This window comes from Mustelus asterias, chromosome 7 (assembly GCF_964213995.1).
Source record: "Mustelus asterias chromosome 7, sMusAst1.hap1.1, whole genome shotgun sequence".
NCBI classification, from domain to species: Eukaryota; Metazoa; Chordata; class Chondrichthyes; order Carcharhiniformes; family Triakidae; genus Mustelus; species Mustelus asterias.
The window spans coordinates 8054571-8070818 of NC_135807.1; the positions used below are offsets into that span (position 1 = coordinate 8054571).

Below are 16248 nucleotides of genomic sequence, written 5' to 3' on the forward strand. Positions count from 1 at the left end.
TTCAAGGAGTTCAACTTCTGAAGAGGAGGAAGGTAGACCATTCCCAGGAGGAGAAGAAAAAAAGTTATAAATTCTTGGTAGCTAGTGGTTTGAACAAAATTTCTCTTTATAAGGAATTTTTCTATCGTCAAATGTTCCCCAGAATCTAAAAGATAAATCATTTGAAATTCTTCAGGATTCATAATCGCTCAACAGAGACAGTTGTTGAAAGCAAATGCCAGCTTGTATTCTCTGGGGTATCAAAGATTATGGGGTCATTTCTACTTATTTATCAGTGTCACAAGTAGGCGTACATCAACACTGAAATAAAGTTACTGTGAAGATCCCCTAGTCGCCACACTCTGGTGCCTGGTGGGGTACACTGAGGGAGAATTTAGCACAGCCAATGCACCTAACCAGCACGTCTTTCAGACTGTGTGAGGAAACCGGAGTGCTCAGAGGAAACCCACGCAGACACGGGGAGAACATGCAAACTCCACACACAGTCGCCCAAACCGGGAAACGAACCGCTTTCCCCGTCGCTGTGAGGCAGCAGTGCTAACCACAGGCCGTGATTTCATTGGCGTTTTTAGAATTTTGAAAAGAATTGATAGGATAGATGGAGATAAACTTATTCTGCTTGTAGGAGGGTCCAACAGAAAGGGTCATGGCGTTCAGTTCTGAGCAGGTCATTCAGGAGAGAAGTTTGGAAGCAGTTCTTCACTGAACGGTATTTGTGATAGAGGTGTGGAACCCTCCCACACAAAAGCAAGCTAATAAATTTAAATTTATGATTGTAGATTTTTTGCTAGCCTTGGGTATTTGGTGATTTGGAGCCAAGGTGGTTTGATGGATTTGGGATACAGATCAACCATGATCTCATTTAATGGTGAAACAGGCCAGAGGGGCTGAATGGCCTCCTTTCCTTCCTATGTCAGGATGGGTCTAGCTCGAACTTTATGGAAATGTTCCACTTGTGCCTATTTTTAAAAGAGCACCTTGTGGTCTAGGTCACAAATGTTCAACCAATGGGCATGCCTTCAGCTGGCTCTTGTTGCCATGCGCAAATTAAATTTCTGGTCTAAATAATTATCTTGACACAAGTCTGGGAAAAGCAGTGGCTGCCCAACACGTCAAAGCTGATCCCTTGATCTTGAAGTGGTTTGCTGATAGAACACATTCAAATAAGTTCGCTGTTGGAGGAAACATATTGCAGAAATATGGCGCAAGAGCAGGGGACTGGGACAAACTAATTTGCTCTTTGAAAGAGCTGGCACAGACTCGATGGGTCAAATGGCCACCCTCTGTGCTGCACCACTCTATTATTGGCTGTAACCTGGAGTTTCCAACTAGCACTGAACTTTGATGTTATGTCAGGAACGTAGCCAAGTTAGGTGCCCAATATCTAGATACTCGAATCATCGACTCCCTATGGTGTAGAAGAGGCCATTCGGCCCATCAAGTCTACACCGACTCTGAAAGAGTATCTTACCAAGGCCCTATCCCTGTAACCCGCACGCTTATCCTGTCGAATCCACCTAACCTACACATCTTTGGACACTTAAGGGGCAATTTAGCATGGCCAACCCACCTAACCTGCACATCTTTGAATATGGATACTCATTCAAACGTGGGATTTCACCAGCGAATGACACTCTTGACAACTTTATATTTCAGAATCCAAAGCTATACTAGGGTTCCTGTAGCCTGGTGGCATGCATGCATTCAACCCCCTGAAGTGGAATAACCTGCGGTTACCTTTTCAGAGGTGTCTTTCGACAGTAGATGATGTTGAAAGGCAATGGCACATTTAAAGCCTGTTGTTCTGAGGAACATCTAGAACCAAATACTTTATGCTAGTGTACCCTGTTATGCAGCCATGGCATGTTGCAGTTATAATTGTTGTTTTCCCCAGTGTGGTTATAAATGGTTGTTTACTAGTAATGGAATTCCCTTGAGGGTTTATTTTCAGGGTATGTTCTATGTTGCTCCACCAATATTAACTCTCAGTTTTAAAAACGTCTTAACGTGTATTCCTCGAGTATCTTGTTTTTCCATTCCACCTGTTTATGTCCCCAACTTTTCGAAATTTATATTTTATGTTCCGATTCCTTCTGCATAAACGAAAGGATAAGAAGTTTATCAAATTGGCCTTTAACAAAGATCTTGAATTTTTAGTTTCTGTCTATTCTGCAGTTGGCTTGATCTAATCTGATCTGATTCTTATCTGTTGCTTTATTGTTTACTCTGCTAATTTTACTACTCGCTATGGCCCCCAAATTATCTGGAAGCAATAAAGACAAATAGCTATCTACAAAAATAGAAACGCTCTCATTCATTTGTTCGATTCTTAGTTGGTGGTTAACTCCAGAATTGTGTGCCTGCCTTGCTAAATTTAAGATCCAAGTTTAAAATATTCAGTGTTGAACATCTGAAGTCAACATAATTGCTACCTAGTACATTTTACCTCAGTTTAAATGTATGTGATCGCTGATTTGGAGAGCCTTCGTCCCTAGGTTCACAATTATGGTGCTTAAGTCTTCAGTGTATTTATATCCATGGCACGTTTGGCATAGTGGTTAGCACTGCTGCCTCACAGCGCCGGGGGTCCGGGTTCTATTCTGGCCTTGGGTGACTGTCTGTGTGGAGTCTGCACATTCTCCCCATGTCTGCGTGGGTTTCCTCCGGGTGCTCCGGTTTCCTCCCACAGTCCAAAAGACATGCTGGTTAGGTGCATTGGCCATGCTAAATTGCCCCTTAGTGTCCAAAGATGTGTAGGTTGGGAGGATTAGAGTAAATATGTGGCAGTTATGGGGATAGGGCTTGAGTGGAATGCTCTGTCGGTGCGGACTCAATGGGCCGATTGGCATCTTGCTGCACTGTAGGGATTCTATATATATATATATATATATGCTGCCTCAGAAGTTGAGACAAACAAAAAAAAAAGTAAAGTCAAAAGCTTTAGCGATTACTCTGATTTGATTTCACACTTTTCCCACCATTCTATAGATGGCACCTCGACAGCTGACCCGAGCTCTGACTGGAACGCTCCGACAGAAGAGTGGGGAAATTGGCTGGTGGAGGAAACTACTTCAACTGAGCAGCCTGAAGATGTTGTTGCAGAAACTCAGAAGGTTAGTAGCCCAAGCTGTTGTTGCAGTATTGTTCTTCATTGACCTTCACTTCACACTGCGTGAGGTTGTACACTTGGGGCAGCAGTGGCAACGCCTGTTGGCAAATACTCAATTGTGTACACAGGTGTGTGCACAACTCCTGACTTGAGGTCAAACATTGGTGGACTACAGGAGGAACCGTGTCCTTTAGCACTTTGCAATGGTGATTCCTGCAGACATGTTCTGAAATCAATCACTCTTGAACTCTCATCCATTTCCACTTTGCAGTGAAGCATGCACTATTGTTAGTGTCGGAAGACTTGCATGTACTTGGCTTCTATTTTTTAACCAGCTAATGGGATTGCACTTGGGTTTGAGACTCCTTGTAACCAAAGTTAAAGTGAATATTTTTGTTTTAAAATATTGTGCCTAATTTACACATGAATATGGTTTTAAATTCCATGAGTAATTTTAGTAAAATGATTTTGGTCGAAAGTTTTATTTTTTAATTTGAGAGGCTTTAGTGCCGGTAAAGCAACAGGAGATAAATTCATAGAAGCTTCGAAAATGTACAGCACAAAGTGACCACTTGGCCCATTATCTCTATCACCAAAAATGAGCTGTTCAGCCTAATCTCCTTTTCCAGCTCTTTGTTCATCTCCTTGTTAGAATCCCTACAGTGCAGAAGGAGGCCATTTGGCCCATTGAGTCTGCACCAACCACAATCCCACCCAGGCCCTATTCCAGTAACCCCACATATTTACCCTGCTAATCCCCTGATGCTAGGGTCAATTTAGCATGGCCAATCAACCTAACCCACATGTCTTTGGACTGTGGGGGGGAAACCGGAGCACCCGGAGGAAACCGACGCAGACACGGGGAGAATGTGCAAATTCCACACAGTGACCCGAGGCCGGAATTGAACCCGGGTCCCTGGAGCTGTGAGGCAGCAGTGTTAACCACTGTACTACCATGCCGCTTTAAATTTAGTTATGCACCCCAAGTACTTTTAATAATAACAATGGTTTCTACCGTTTTCTCAGGCAGAGATCCACATCACTACCATGCTCTTAAAACTTTCTCCTGTTCCCATATAGTCCCTCTGCCACTTGCTTTAAATCTATTTTGATTTGATTTATTATTGTCACATGTATTGGGATACAGTGAAAAGTATAGAAAATGGGTGCAGGAGTAGGCCATTCGGCCCACAATACTCAAGGTATGGCCTCACCAAGGCCCAGTTTCTTGCATGCCATATAGACAAAATGTACCGTTCATCGAGTACATAGGGGAGAAGGAAAGGAGAGAGTGCAGAATGTAGTGTTACAGCCATCGCTAGGGTGTAGAGAAAGATCAATGTAATATAAAAGTTTATATATTTATTAGTCACAAATAAGATTTACATTAATACTGCAATGAAGTTACTGTGAAATTCCCCTAGTCGCCACACTCCGGCACCTGTTCAGGTCAATGCATCTAACCAGCACGTCTTTCAGATTGTGGGAGGAAACCAGAGCACCCGGAGGAAACCCATGCAGACACGGGGAGAACATGCAAACTCCACACAGACAGTGACCCAAGTCGGGAATCGAACCCGGATCCCTGGCACTGTGAGGCAGTAGTGTTATCCGCTGTGCCACCTTACTGCCCTAATACAAGGTAGATCCATTCAAAAGTCTGATGGCAACAGGGAAGAAGCTGTTCTTGAGTTGGTTGGTCTGTGACCTCCGACTTTTGTATCTTTTTCCTGACGGAAGAAGGCAGAAGAGAGAATGTCCGGGGTATGTGGAGTCCTTAGTTATTCTGCTTCGCGGAAGATAAGAGTTTAAAAATAATCCTTGAAGCAGATGGGAAATGTTGTGAAGGGACAAATAACAAACAGAAAATTCCAAGCTCTAAGGCAGAAATAATGAAATTGAAGGGAAAAGGTGAGAGAGTAAAAAGGGGCAGATTGAATTAGATGGATCTGATGGTGTCCGCTTCTTTCTCTGCCCCTCCAGAATCAATCTTAGCTGAAAAATTCCACTCGCGTTGGAAAACTACTGTATGAATTTTAACCCGATAACACCATTCCACCTTTCAACACCAGGAACTCTCTGCACAGGGTTGAGCCAAAGTAGCAAGGCTGTGATATTTGCAGCTGTGCCAAGTGTTAACTGTGGAATTCCCAGCTGCGTCACGTATTGGAGCACTTGAACTTTTCGGGAGGGGTGGGGAGGGGCAAGGGATCACTTCTGCCCAGAAACCACACCCAGCATCTTTCGGTACTTTAGTGACCAGCAGTGGGAGCCGGCCACTCCAGCCAGTTGGCTTAGTTTTCAAATGAATTGTTGGAACACTTGAACAAATAAGCTGAAGGAAATAAACTCACGGCGGCTGAGAGATAACGATGAGTACAATACTTAATGTACTGACACTTGTGACAGATCCTGATGAGTACAATACTTAACATACTGACATTTGAATATACTTGTCCAATCTGCGCTAATGTAAGTATATTTACCAAACAAATTATGCTCGGAACATGTATAGGGCGGCATGGTAGCACAGTGGTTAGTACTGCTGCCTCACAGTGCCAGGAACCCGGATTCGAATGTCCCCCCGTGTCTGCGTGGGTTTCCTCCAGGTGCTCCGGTTTCCTTATGCACTCCAAACGTGCAGGTTAGGTGGATCGGCCATGCTAAATTGCTCCTTAGTGTCAGGGGGATTAGGAGGTAAATACGTGGGGTTACGGGTGGGATTGTTGTCAGTATAGGCTCGAAGGGCCGAATGGCCTCCTGCTGTACTGTAGGAATTCTATGATGATAGGAACATCTTGGAACTGAAAATTTTGCAATCTCGAGCACCCTAAGCAGTTAAAAAGAATTAAATCGTGTTTAAATTATTCTTAGCAACAGGATTCTTCCTCTTGAATATGAGAAGCTATTAAACACGAATCAAATGATTGAAAAATAGGATTAACGAACAAGATGGAGGAAGGGGATTGATAATTTTCTCAGTAATGGGCACATCTCTTCACAACCACCAAGAACCTTGCTGTTAATACTACCATAGAGGTGTTTTGATATTTATTCACTGTATTTTGATCCCTCTTTGCCACAGGGATTTGCTATTTTGGGTTCTTGTATTCAGGGGAGAGTTGCTCAGCTGTCATAAGCAGCAACGTCTGGTGACTGGCACCACAGGAGTATTTGGGACTGGTGTCCTTAATGGTTCCAGCTGCCATTTGGGAGCCACCTGAGTTTTTGGAGACCTCCAGTAACTCCTGACTCTCAAGTGGCGGCCTTGGTTATGAGACCACCTCCCAGAAGACACCTGAGGCTAAAAGGAGAGCAGTCGGCACTGTTTTCCACTGGGATGTTGAGTGATACGTGCTGAGGGAAGCTCCCTCCTGACTCTGGAAATATGAAAATAGCAGACTTCAACACACGAGTAGATAACAATGTTAACTATCTCCTGTAAAATCGACGTTAACTTTACAAAAAAAAGTTAGGCCTTAAAAAAAAGCCAGGGATAAGGAGAGGTTTTTGTTGCTGTGATTTGGTTGCTTCCAAGGATGGTAAACATAGTTTTGAAAAGTAACTTTCTAAATGGAAAATAATCTTGACTTAAAAGTAAAAAAAATTTACAAGGCTGTGAGAAAAGATCAGAGGCAATGTGACCAACTGATCCTTCAAAGAGCTAGCATGGGCACAATGGGCCGAACTGCCTCCTATATGTATAATTTTATACAAGATAAGTTGATAACTTCAAATTCACCCACTTGAAGGAGTGCATGCAAAATTAGAATCATTTTATTAAGTTGTAAGTGTAAAGAAAACTTCAATTTGGCACGATGGTACAGTGGTTAGCACTGTTGCCTCACAGCGCCAGGGACCCGGGTTCGATTCCCGGCTCGGGTCACTGTCTGTGTGGAGTCTGCACATTCTCGCTGTGTCTGCGTGGGTTTCCTCCGGGTGCTTTGGTTTCCTCCCACAGTCTGAAAGACGTGCTGGTTAGGTGCATTGACCGTGCTAAATTCTCCCTCAGTGTACCCGAACAGACGCCGGAGTGTGGCGACTAGGGGATTTTCACAGTAACTTCATTGCAGTGTTATGTCAGCACACTTGTGGTACTAATAAATAAAGTTTAAAATTCCAGCCTGTAATATGACTCTTCACACTCCTATTTTCATAGAATCCCCACAGTGCAGAAAGAGGCCATTCGGCCCATTGAGCCTCCACCAACAACAGTACCATCCAGGACCTAACCTCATAACCCCACATATTTACCCTGCCAACCTCTGACACACAAAGGCAATTTAGCATGGCCAATCAACCTAACCCGTACAGCTTTGGGGCTGTGGGAGGAAACCGCAGCACCCGGAGGAAACCCACGCAGACATGGGGAGAACGTGTAAACTCCGCACAGACAGTGACCCAAGGCTGGGCTCAAACCCAGGTCCCCTGGCGCTGAGAGGCAGCAGTGCTAACTACTGTGCCACCGTGCAGCCCACTATCTTCAGTCCTGACCTAGAAATAAAATAGTCCTCCATGAGCTGAGGCAACAGTTTTGCAGAGGACTGGGTCGCAGTGGTTTAAAAAAAAGATGTGGAATGTTTTTAGACTAAAAACTGGTGTGTTCCACTTGTAGCTATCGGATGAAGATAAAGAGAAAGTGGAGTCGGGTTTGCAAGGTTCTACAAACAAATCAAAGAAGAAAAAAAAGAAGAAGAAGAAAGGAGAAGATGCCACTGCTCCTGTACAAGTAAGCACGTCGGCTTTATTTGGTCAAGTGTAAAACCTGGGCTATCGTCTATTATCGAGACAGGGAGGGAGGTACGCAGTACACAGGCAAAGAAACAGGTGTAAAAAGAATTCTAAAAGTGTTGGAGAAGAGTTTCCCCTGGGGGGTGGGCCGGGGGGTGTTGGACTTTAACCTGCTGTTGCAAGACTTCTTGCTGTGTCCAACTCCAGTCCGACGCCGGCAGCTCCACATCACGAAAAAGGAAGATGGTTGGGGGTCGGTCATCTCAGCTCCAGGACATCTCTGCAGGAGTCCCTCGGGGGAGTGTCCTAGACCCAACAATCTTCAGCTGCTTCATCAATGACCTTCCTTCCATCAGAAGTGGGAATGTTCACTGATGATTCTCAATGTTCAGCACCATTCGCGACGACTCAGATACTGAAGCAGTCCATGTTCAAATGCAGCAAGGCCTGGACAGTATCCAGGCTTGGGCCGACGAGTAACATTCACGCCTTTCCTACCATCCATATAATCCCAGACTTCCCGTTTTGTTCGTTTTCCCACTCGACCTCTTTTCTTGCCTCTAAATATTCTTAAAGCCTCTGCTGCCTCTGACATTTTCCCGAGCTGATGAAGGATCATCCACAAACGCTCCCTAACCTACACCGGAAAATGGAGGTGGTTTCGCAATATGGTGCGGGTGCACTCGGAAGATCATAGAATCCCTACAGTGCAGAATGAGGCCATTCGGCCCATCGGGTCACCACCAACCACAATCCCACCCAGGCCCTACTCCCATAACCCCACATATTTACCCTGCTAATCCCCCTGATACTGGGGTTAATTTAGCATGGCCAATCACCGTAACCTGCACGTCTTTGGAGTGTGGGAGGAAACCGGAGCACCCGGAGGAAACCCACACAGACACGGGAAGAACGTGCAGACTCCGCACAGTGATCCAAACCGGGAATCGACCCTGGGTCCCTGGTGCTATGAGGCAGCAGTGCTAACCACTATGCCACCGTGTATAATTCTGCTCCTGTATTTTATAGTCTAAATGTTTCTGTACCATTCTGGCAAGAGTATATATGATAATTATACATGCTTTTGAAATGCCTGGTACAAATAGAATGTTGGATTTCCTCCATAACCTCTCCTACATCTGCGCTTCCCCAATTCTGGCCTCTTAATCCCCTCACCTGATTTTAGTTACTCCACTGCTGGTGGCTGCCTCTTCGGACGCTGAGCCTCTAATCTTTGGAACTTCCTCGCTAAACGTCTTTGCCTCTCTTTTCCTCCTTCCAGAAAGAATGTTCCTGATGGTGGACGAGTCCAGAACTAGTTTGAGGATAAGGGGTAGACCTTTTAGAACTGAGGTGAGGAGAAATTTCTTCACCCAGAGGGTGGTGAATGTGTGGAATTCACTCCCACAGAAAGTAGTAGTTGAGGCCAAAACGTTGTCTGATTTCAAGAAGAAATTCGATATAGTTCCTGGGGCTAAAGGGATGAAGGGATATGGGAGGAAGGGGGGGATCAGGATATTGAATTCAATGATCAGTCATGATCAAAATAAATGGCGGAGCAAACTCAAAGGGCCGACTGGTATCCTCCTGCTTCTAGTTTCGATGTTTCTAAATGGGAGAGTTTATCTGAATACATGTTAGTGTAGCTGTGTTAACACTTATAACCCTCAGAAGCTTCATGTGCAGCCAGACCCTTCTCCAGAACTTGAGCACATATTTAAGCTAACACTGCGGTGGGTAACTCGCCTCCTGACTCCCCAAAGCCTGTCCATCATCTGTGAGGCAGAGGGCAGGAGTGCGATGGAAAATTCTCCATTTAGTTTAAATGTTTTCTGCTTTTTACAAAAGGAGACTGAGGAGCAAGAGAGAGAATCCATTAGTGGAGACCAGGAGCAGCTTGCTGTACAAGACCAGCCTGAAAAGGAGACTGCTCCACCTATTGAAACAATATGCACTAGTGAACCAACTGAGGTAAGAGTTAGTATGTCAATGTTTAATAAATGGCTGACTCAAAAGTGACCATTATTGAAAGAGGGGTAGGCCATTGGGGTGGCACAGTGGTTGGCACAGCTGCCTCACAGCGCCAGGGACCCGGCTTTGATTCCTCGCTTGGGTCGGTGTCTGTGTGGAGTTTGCACGTTCTCCCCGTGTCTGCATGGGTTTCCTCCGGGTGCTGCGGTTTCCTCCCACACTCCAAAGATGTGCGGGTTAGGTGGATTGACCATGCTAAATTGCCCTTTAGTGTCAGGGGGACTAACGAGGGTAAATGCATGGGGTTATGTGGATAGGGCCGGGTGGGATTGTGGTCAGTGCAGACTCGATGGGCCAAATGGCCGCCTCCTGCACTGTAGGGATTCTGTGAATCAGCCCCTCAAACCTGTTCTTCTATTCACTGGGACTTGGATGATGGGATTGGAAGCCACATATCCATATTTGCTGAAGACACAAACATTGGAGGCATAAAGATCATAGAATCCTGACAGGGCAGAAAGAGGCCCCTCAGCCATTCAAGTCTGCACTGACGACAGTCCCACACAGACCCTGTCCCTGTAACCCCATGTACTTACCCCCATGTCCTCCTGAACCTAAGGGGCAATTTAGCATGGCCAATCAACCTAACCTATATAGCTTTAGACTGTGGGAGGAAGCCAAAGCACCGGGAGGAAACCCACGCAGACATGGGGAGAACATGCAAACTCCACAGTCACCCAAGGCCAAATTAAACCCAGGTCCCTGGCACTGTGAGGCAGCAGTGCTAACCACTGTGCTGACTATTAATGAGATATTAATAGATTCTCTTGTTTAAGAAAGGAAGCCAGGATAATCCAGGAAATTATAGGTTATTGAGCCAGCATCAGGGGTGGGGAAGCTTTTGGAAAAGATACCAAGGGACAGGATACATGCACATTTGGAAGGATATGGGCTGGTTAGTGACGGGCAGCATGGTTTTGTTTGGGGGAGGTCATGTCTCACCAAATTGATTGAGTTTTTTGAAGAGGTGACAAAGATAATTGATGAGGGAAGGGCTGTGGATGTAGATTATATGGACTTTAGTAATGCGTTTGACAAGGTCCCGCATGGCAAACTGGTGCAAAAACTAAAATCACATGAGATTCAGGGTGGGCTGGCCAGATGGATACAGAACTAGCTTGGTGATAGAAGACAGAGTGGCGGTAGAAGGGTGTTTTTCAGAATAGAGATCTGTAGCTCGTGGTGTTCCGCAGGGATCAGCGCTGGGACCTCTGTTGTTTGTAGTATATATAAATGATTTGGAGGAAAATGTGAGGATCTGATTAGTAAATTTGCAGATGACACAGCGATTGGCGGAGTTGTTGATAGTGTCGGGGATTGTCAGACGATACAACAGGATATGGGTAGATTGGAGACTTGGGCACAGAAATAGCAGATGGAGTTTAATCTGAACAAATGCGAGGCAATGCATTTTGGAGGATCAAATTTCGGTGTGAATTATACTGTAAATGGCAGAACCCTGAGGAACATTAACATACAGAGGGATCTGGGCGTGCAGGTCCACAGTTCCCTAAAAGTGGCAACACAGGTGGCCAAGGTGATTAAGAAAGCAAATGGCATGCTTACCTTCATCAGCATTGAGTACAAGAGTTGGGAAATCGTGTTGCAGCTATATAAAACCTTGGTTAGGCCGCATTTGGAGTATTGCGTGCAGTTCTGGTCACCACACTACCAGAAGGATGTGGAAGCTTTGGAGCGAGTGCAAAGAAGGTTCACCAGGATGTTGCCCGGTCTCGAGGGTGTTGGCTATGAGGAGAGGTTGAATAAACTAGGATTGTTTTCGCTGGAAAGACGGAGGCTGAGGGGAGACCTGATAGAGATCTACAAAATTATGAGAGGCACAGACAGGGTGGATAGTCAGAAGCTTTTTCCCAGGGTGGAAGTGTCAATTACAAGGGGGCACAGGTTCAAGGTGAAAGGGGGAATGTTTAAGGGAGATGTGCGGGGGAACTTTTTCACGCAGAGTGGTGGGTGCCTGGAACGCGCTGCCAGAGGAGGTGGTGGAAGCAGGCACATTAGCAACATTTAAGAGGCATCTGGATGGGTAGATGAATAGGGAGGGAATAGAGGGATACGGACCGAGTAAGGGTAAGGTGATGAAAATGATCAGGAAGGTTACTGGAATGCTGGCCTTTATATCCGGGGGACTGAGCTCCAAGGAGGTAGAAGTCACGTTTCGGCAATGCAAAACCCTGGTTAGATCACTGATATGTTGCCACAGAACCAAAACAGCACAAGGCAGGAGAGTGATGGAATATACTCTCCACTTGCCTGGATGAGTGTAGCTCCAACTCGAGAAGCTCAACGTGTTCCAGCACCAAGCAGCCAACTTGATTGGCCTCACATTGTCCACTCCTGAAAAAGCAGCGAGATGTGCCTCGTGGTAGCTTTATTTAAAGGCCAGGCACTCTCATTGCCGGCAAGCAAAATTTATAGAACTTTTTCTGTTGGAGACTTTCTGAAAATGCAAGTTATTCAAACTTTGGCCTCTCCCACATTCCTTTATCTGATGTTTGTAACTATGCCTTCAGCAGTCTAGGCCCTGTGTCCTGTCGTTCCCTGTCCTACTTACGATAAATCAATTTCACCAAGCTTCAGCACCTCCACCTTTACCAATCTGTGCTCTTCTTAGACTCTGCATCTTTAAGCCTCTGAAGAGCCAGGGGACACTACCCTACATTAAATTTGCCATGCAGATGCAAGTTGTTGAAAGAGAAGGATGGGTAAAGACCTGATAGAAGTTTATAAAATGATGAGGGGTATAGATAGGGTGAACAGTTGGCAGTTTTTTCCCAGGGAGAAATGACAATTACAAGGGGGCACAAGTTCAAGGTAAGGGTTCAGTGGAAATGTGCGGGCAAGTTTTTTTACACAGAGGGTGGTGGGGGCCTGGAATGTACGGCCAAGTGAGGTGGTTGTGGCAGATACGTTAGCGACATTTAAGACTTGGCTTGATAGGCATGTGAACAGGCGGGGTTTAGAGGGATACAGGCGGTTGGTTTAGATAGGTAAACATGATCGGCGCAGGCTTGGAGGGTGAATGGCCTGTTCCTGTGCTGTATTCTTTGTAAACTTTTTGGGTGGGATCCTTCATCCGTACTTGGAAAAAAAATAGAATCCCTACAGTGCAAAAGGAGGTCATTCGGCCCATCGAGTCTGTACCAGCCACAACCCCACCCAGGCCCTATTTCCGCAACTGCACACATTTAACCTACAAAACTGCCTGACGCTAGGGTCAATTTGGCATGGCCAATCAACCTAACCCACACATCTTTAGACTGTGGGAGGAAACCGGAGCATCTGGAGGAAACCCACGCAGACCCATGCAAATTCCATACAGACAGTGAGCCAAGGCGGGAATTGAACCTGGGACCCTGTGCCGCATACTTCCTGACTGGGAAGGGAGATTTAAATCTCTCATCTTTTTTTGTTGTTTCCTCGCAGGTCGAAGAGGCACAGCCGGTAGAAATTACTGAAGAGCCGGCTGTAATTGTGGAAAATTCTTCCCAGGATATCACTTCCCAAGTGCCAGACACACTATCAGAGACAGAGTCACCTGCCTCTGCCACTAAACAGAATAACCTGCCTCCTTCACAAGGTCAGTGTTTTAAATCTATCTAATTGTGGCCAGGGTTGTTTGTGCTTATGATCTTATGAAGATCAAACAAATTATAAAGCACACAAGGCACATTAAGCCACCACGCCGAAGTTCTTTCAGCAATGTAGGAATTTAAATATATATGGTATGGTTTGAACTCTGAAGGGTTCTGATAGCCCCACCAACTACATAGCGAACCTATTGCAGCTTCGCTCCAATGAATGCCAGAGGTGGATCTGACTACCCTTGTTATCAAAGGCAACATTTGACCACGTGAGGCATCACAGAACCCTAGCAAAATTAAAGTTAATGGAAATCAGTGAAGCTCTTCACTGGTTGAAGTCACACCTGACAGTTCATAGAATCATAGAAACCCTACAGTGCAGAAGGAGGCCATTCAGCCCATCAAATCTGCACCGACAACAATCCCACCCAGGCCCTATCCCCATAACCACATGCATTTACCCTAGCTAGTGTCCCTGACACTAAGGGGCAACTTAGCATGGTCAATCCACCTAACCCCCACATCTTTCAGACTGTGGGAGGCACCCGGAGGAAGTCCACGCAGACACGGGGGGAACATGCAGACTCCGCAGACACGGGGAGAACATGCAGACTCCACACGCACAGTGACCCAAGCCGGGAATCGAACCCAGGCCTCTGGCGCTGTGAGGCAGCAGTGCTAACCACTGTGCTACCGTGCCGCCCTCGTTGTGGTGTTTGGAGGTCAATTATTTCAGCTCCAGGACATCTATCTCTGCAGGAGTCCCTCAAGGGAGTGTCCTCAGCCCAACCATCTTCAGCTACTTCACCAATGACCTACCACCCATCAGGTCAAAAGTGGGGATGTCCGCTGACGACTACACAATGTTCAGCGCCATTTGCGGCGACTCAGATACTGAAGCAGTCTTTGTGAATGAATTTTTAAAAACAGAATATAATGTCGTAGAAATGCTTTCTAAATGTTGGGCCATTACTTTCACCTCGGTGTGCATCAGCTGATCTATTTCTGCATTGGGGGGCTGAAATAGACCGTCAAGTTGATGACTGTTTCGCTTGTGGCAATCTAGAAGGTTCTGCAGCTTTTTGTTTGCTGTAGTTTCCATAATCTGTTGTTCATGCCAGTCTAAAGATGTATTTTTTAATTTTGTCTTAATGTGGGGTGTAACATAACACCCAGGAGTATTGTAACCAGCTGTTTCTGACAACCCAATCTCCACATGATCGCCCATGGGATATAGCCACTGTGGTGATGGGGTGGGCTGTAGCAGTGATGTTGTAATCGGGCACCAGGGAAGCTACGGCTTTGGTTGCTGTCTTTGTTAATGTAATGACTCATGAAGCCTGACTGGAAAGGAACATAGTTTCTTACAGAATGCAAAGCAAAGCCACTCCCGTGGTGTACATTCACCAGTCCCTGCCTGGGACTACCATTCAGCAGGCCTAGTCTTGCATCTGCCTGATAAAAGGCTCAGGTAATGATTTCTGGCTTGGCAGGCCACTGCCTGTTACCAGGGGAACTTGTATTCGATGAACCCCACAAGGTGATCAATTAGTGATTTCCCCATGGACCTTGTGGGGTTATCACAGTCAAGTTCTCTAATTTTGGCCAAAGCAAGAACCCAGGGTGGGGTGGAGGGAGTGGAGAGGAGCTGTTGAGTCCTTGAGCTCAGAGGAGAGGGTAGAAATTAGTTCGCCTTCTACCTCTCATTGGTAAAGCTGCATAATGGAGCAGTACAGTGGTTAGCATTGCTGCCTTAGAACCCAGGGACCCAGGTTCGATTCCCGGTTTGGGTGACTGCACGTTCTCCCTGTGTCTGCATGGGTTTCCTCCGGGTGCTCCGGTTTCCTCCCACACTCCAAGGATGCGCAGGTTGGGTGGATTGGCCGTGCTAAATTGCCCCTTCATGTCCCAAGATGTGTGGGTTGGATGGACTAGCCATGGGAAATGTGTGGGGTCGTGGGGTGGGTAAGATGCTCTTGCGAAGAGTCAGTGCCGACTCAGTGGGCCAAATGGCCTCCTGCACTGTGGGTTCTGTGGATGTGTTCACCCTTCTGATGACCAAGCACGCGTATAATCGCGACTCGCCGTGCTCCAGACCTCAACCCTGTGTTTCCTCTGTTCCAGCAAAATCTGAAGAGAACTGGGAGTCTCCGAAACAGATCAAGAAGAAGAAGAAAGCTAGAAGGGAAACATGAGCTTTTTTTTTGTGTTCAGTGGTCAGTTGTTATGCAAAATGATCTTGAAGAAAAAAAAATCTGTTTATGCAATAATTTGTGAAAATGTACAGAATTTTATAGAAGAAAATTTGACTGTAATTTTTATTAAAACTTATTGCAATGTGCATGAGCAAACTTGATTTGATACCATGTAACAAACTTCAAGTGAAACACACTGATGCTGTCTACAGCCAGTTTCATGCTGGGCCTAAGTTTGTTGACACTAGGAAACGTGTGATTATTTTTTTCTTTTAATTTTTTTTTTAAAAGGGTTTGGGGAAAAAATCTGTGCAGAACCAAATCATATCCATTTGGCTCCACACGAGAGATTTGCGACCACAGTTGACTTTTAAATTCGGAAGCTGGGCCAAACGAAGGGTAATTTCTAGGGAGCGCGTTATGCTTTTCTGTTTTCCACCCTCCCACTCCCCACACCCACCCCTCACCCACACCCAAGCTTCAGTTTGATTTCAAAGTAATTAAGAAGCTGCAATTGTCCTTGGGAAAGAGTGGGAGGGTTTCCAAACTGCAGCGAGCGCATCGCGTCGGAATCATATAC

The 16248-nt window shown here is 45.8% G+C and overlaps 1 protein-coding gene across 1 annotated transcript in view; it reads left to right on the forward strand.

Annotated features, from left to right (window-relative positions):
- Nucleotides 1–15950, forward strand: part of LOC144495554 (protein LYRIC-like) — a 70852-nt gene extending 54902 nt beyond the window's left edge. Inside the window, exons 8-12 of the mRNA XM_078215646.1 lie at nt 2989–3113; nt 7725–7838; nt 9689–9811; nt 13316–13469; nt 15598–15950. Of these exons, the coding sequence (XP_078071772.1) occupies nt 2989–3113; nt 7725–7838; nt 9689–9811; nt 13316–13469; nt 15598–15668 (587 nt within the window). The 3' untranslated portion in view covers nt 15669–15950. The remainder of the gene's footprint in view (nt 1–2988; nt 3114–7724; nt 7839–9688; nt 9812–13315; nt 13470–15597) is intronic.
- The last annotated feature ends 298 nt before the right edge of the window (nt 15951–16248 follow it).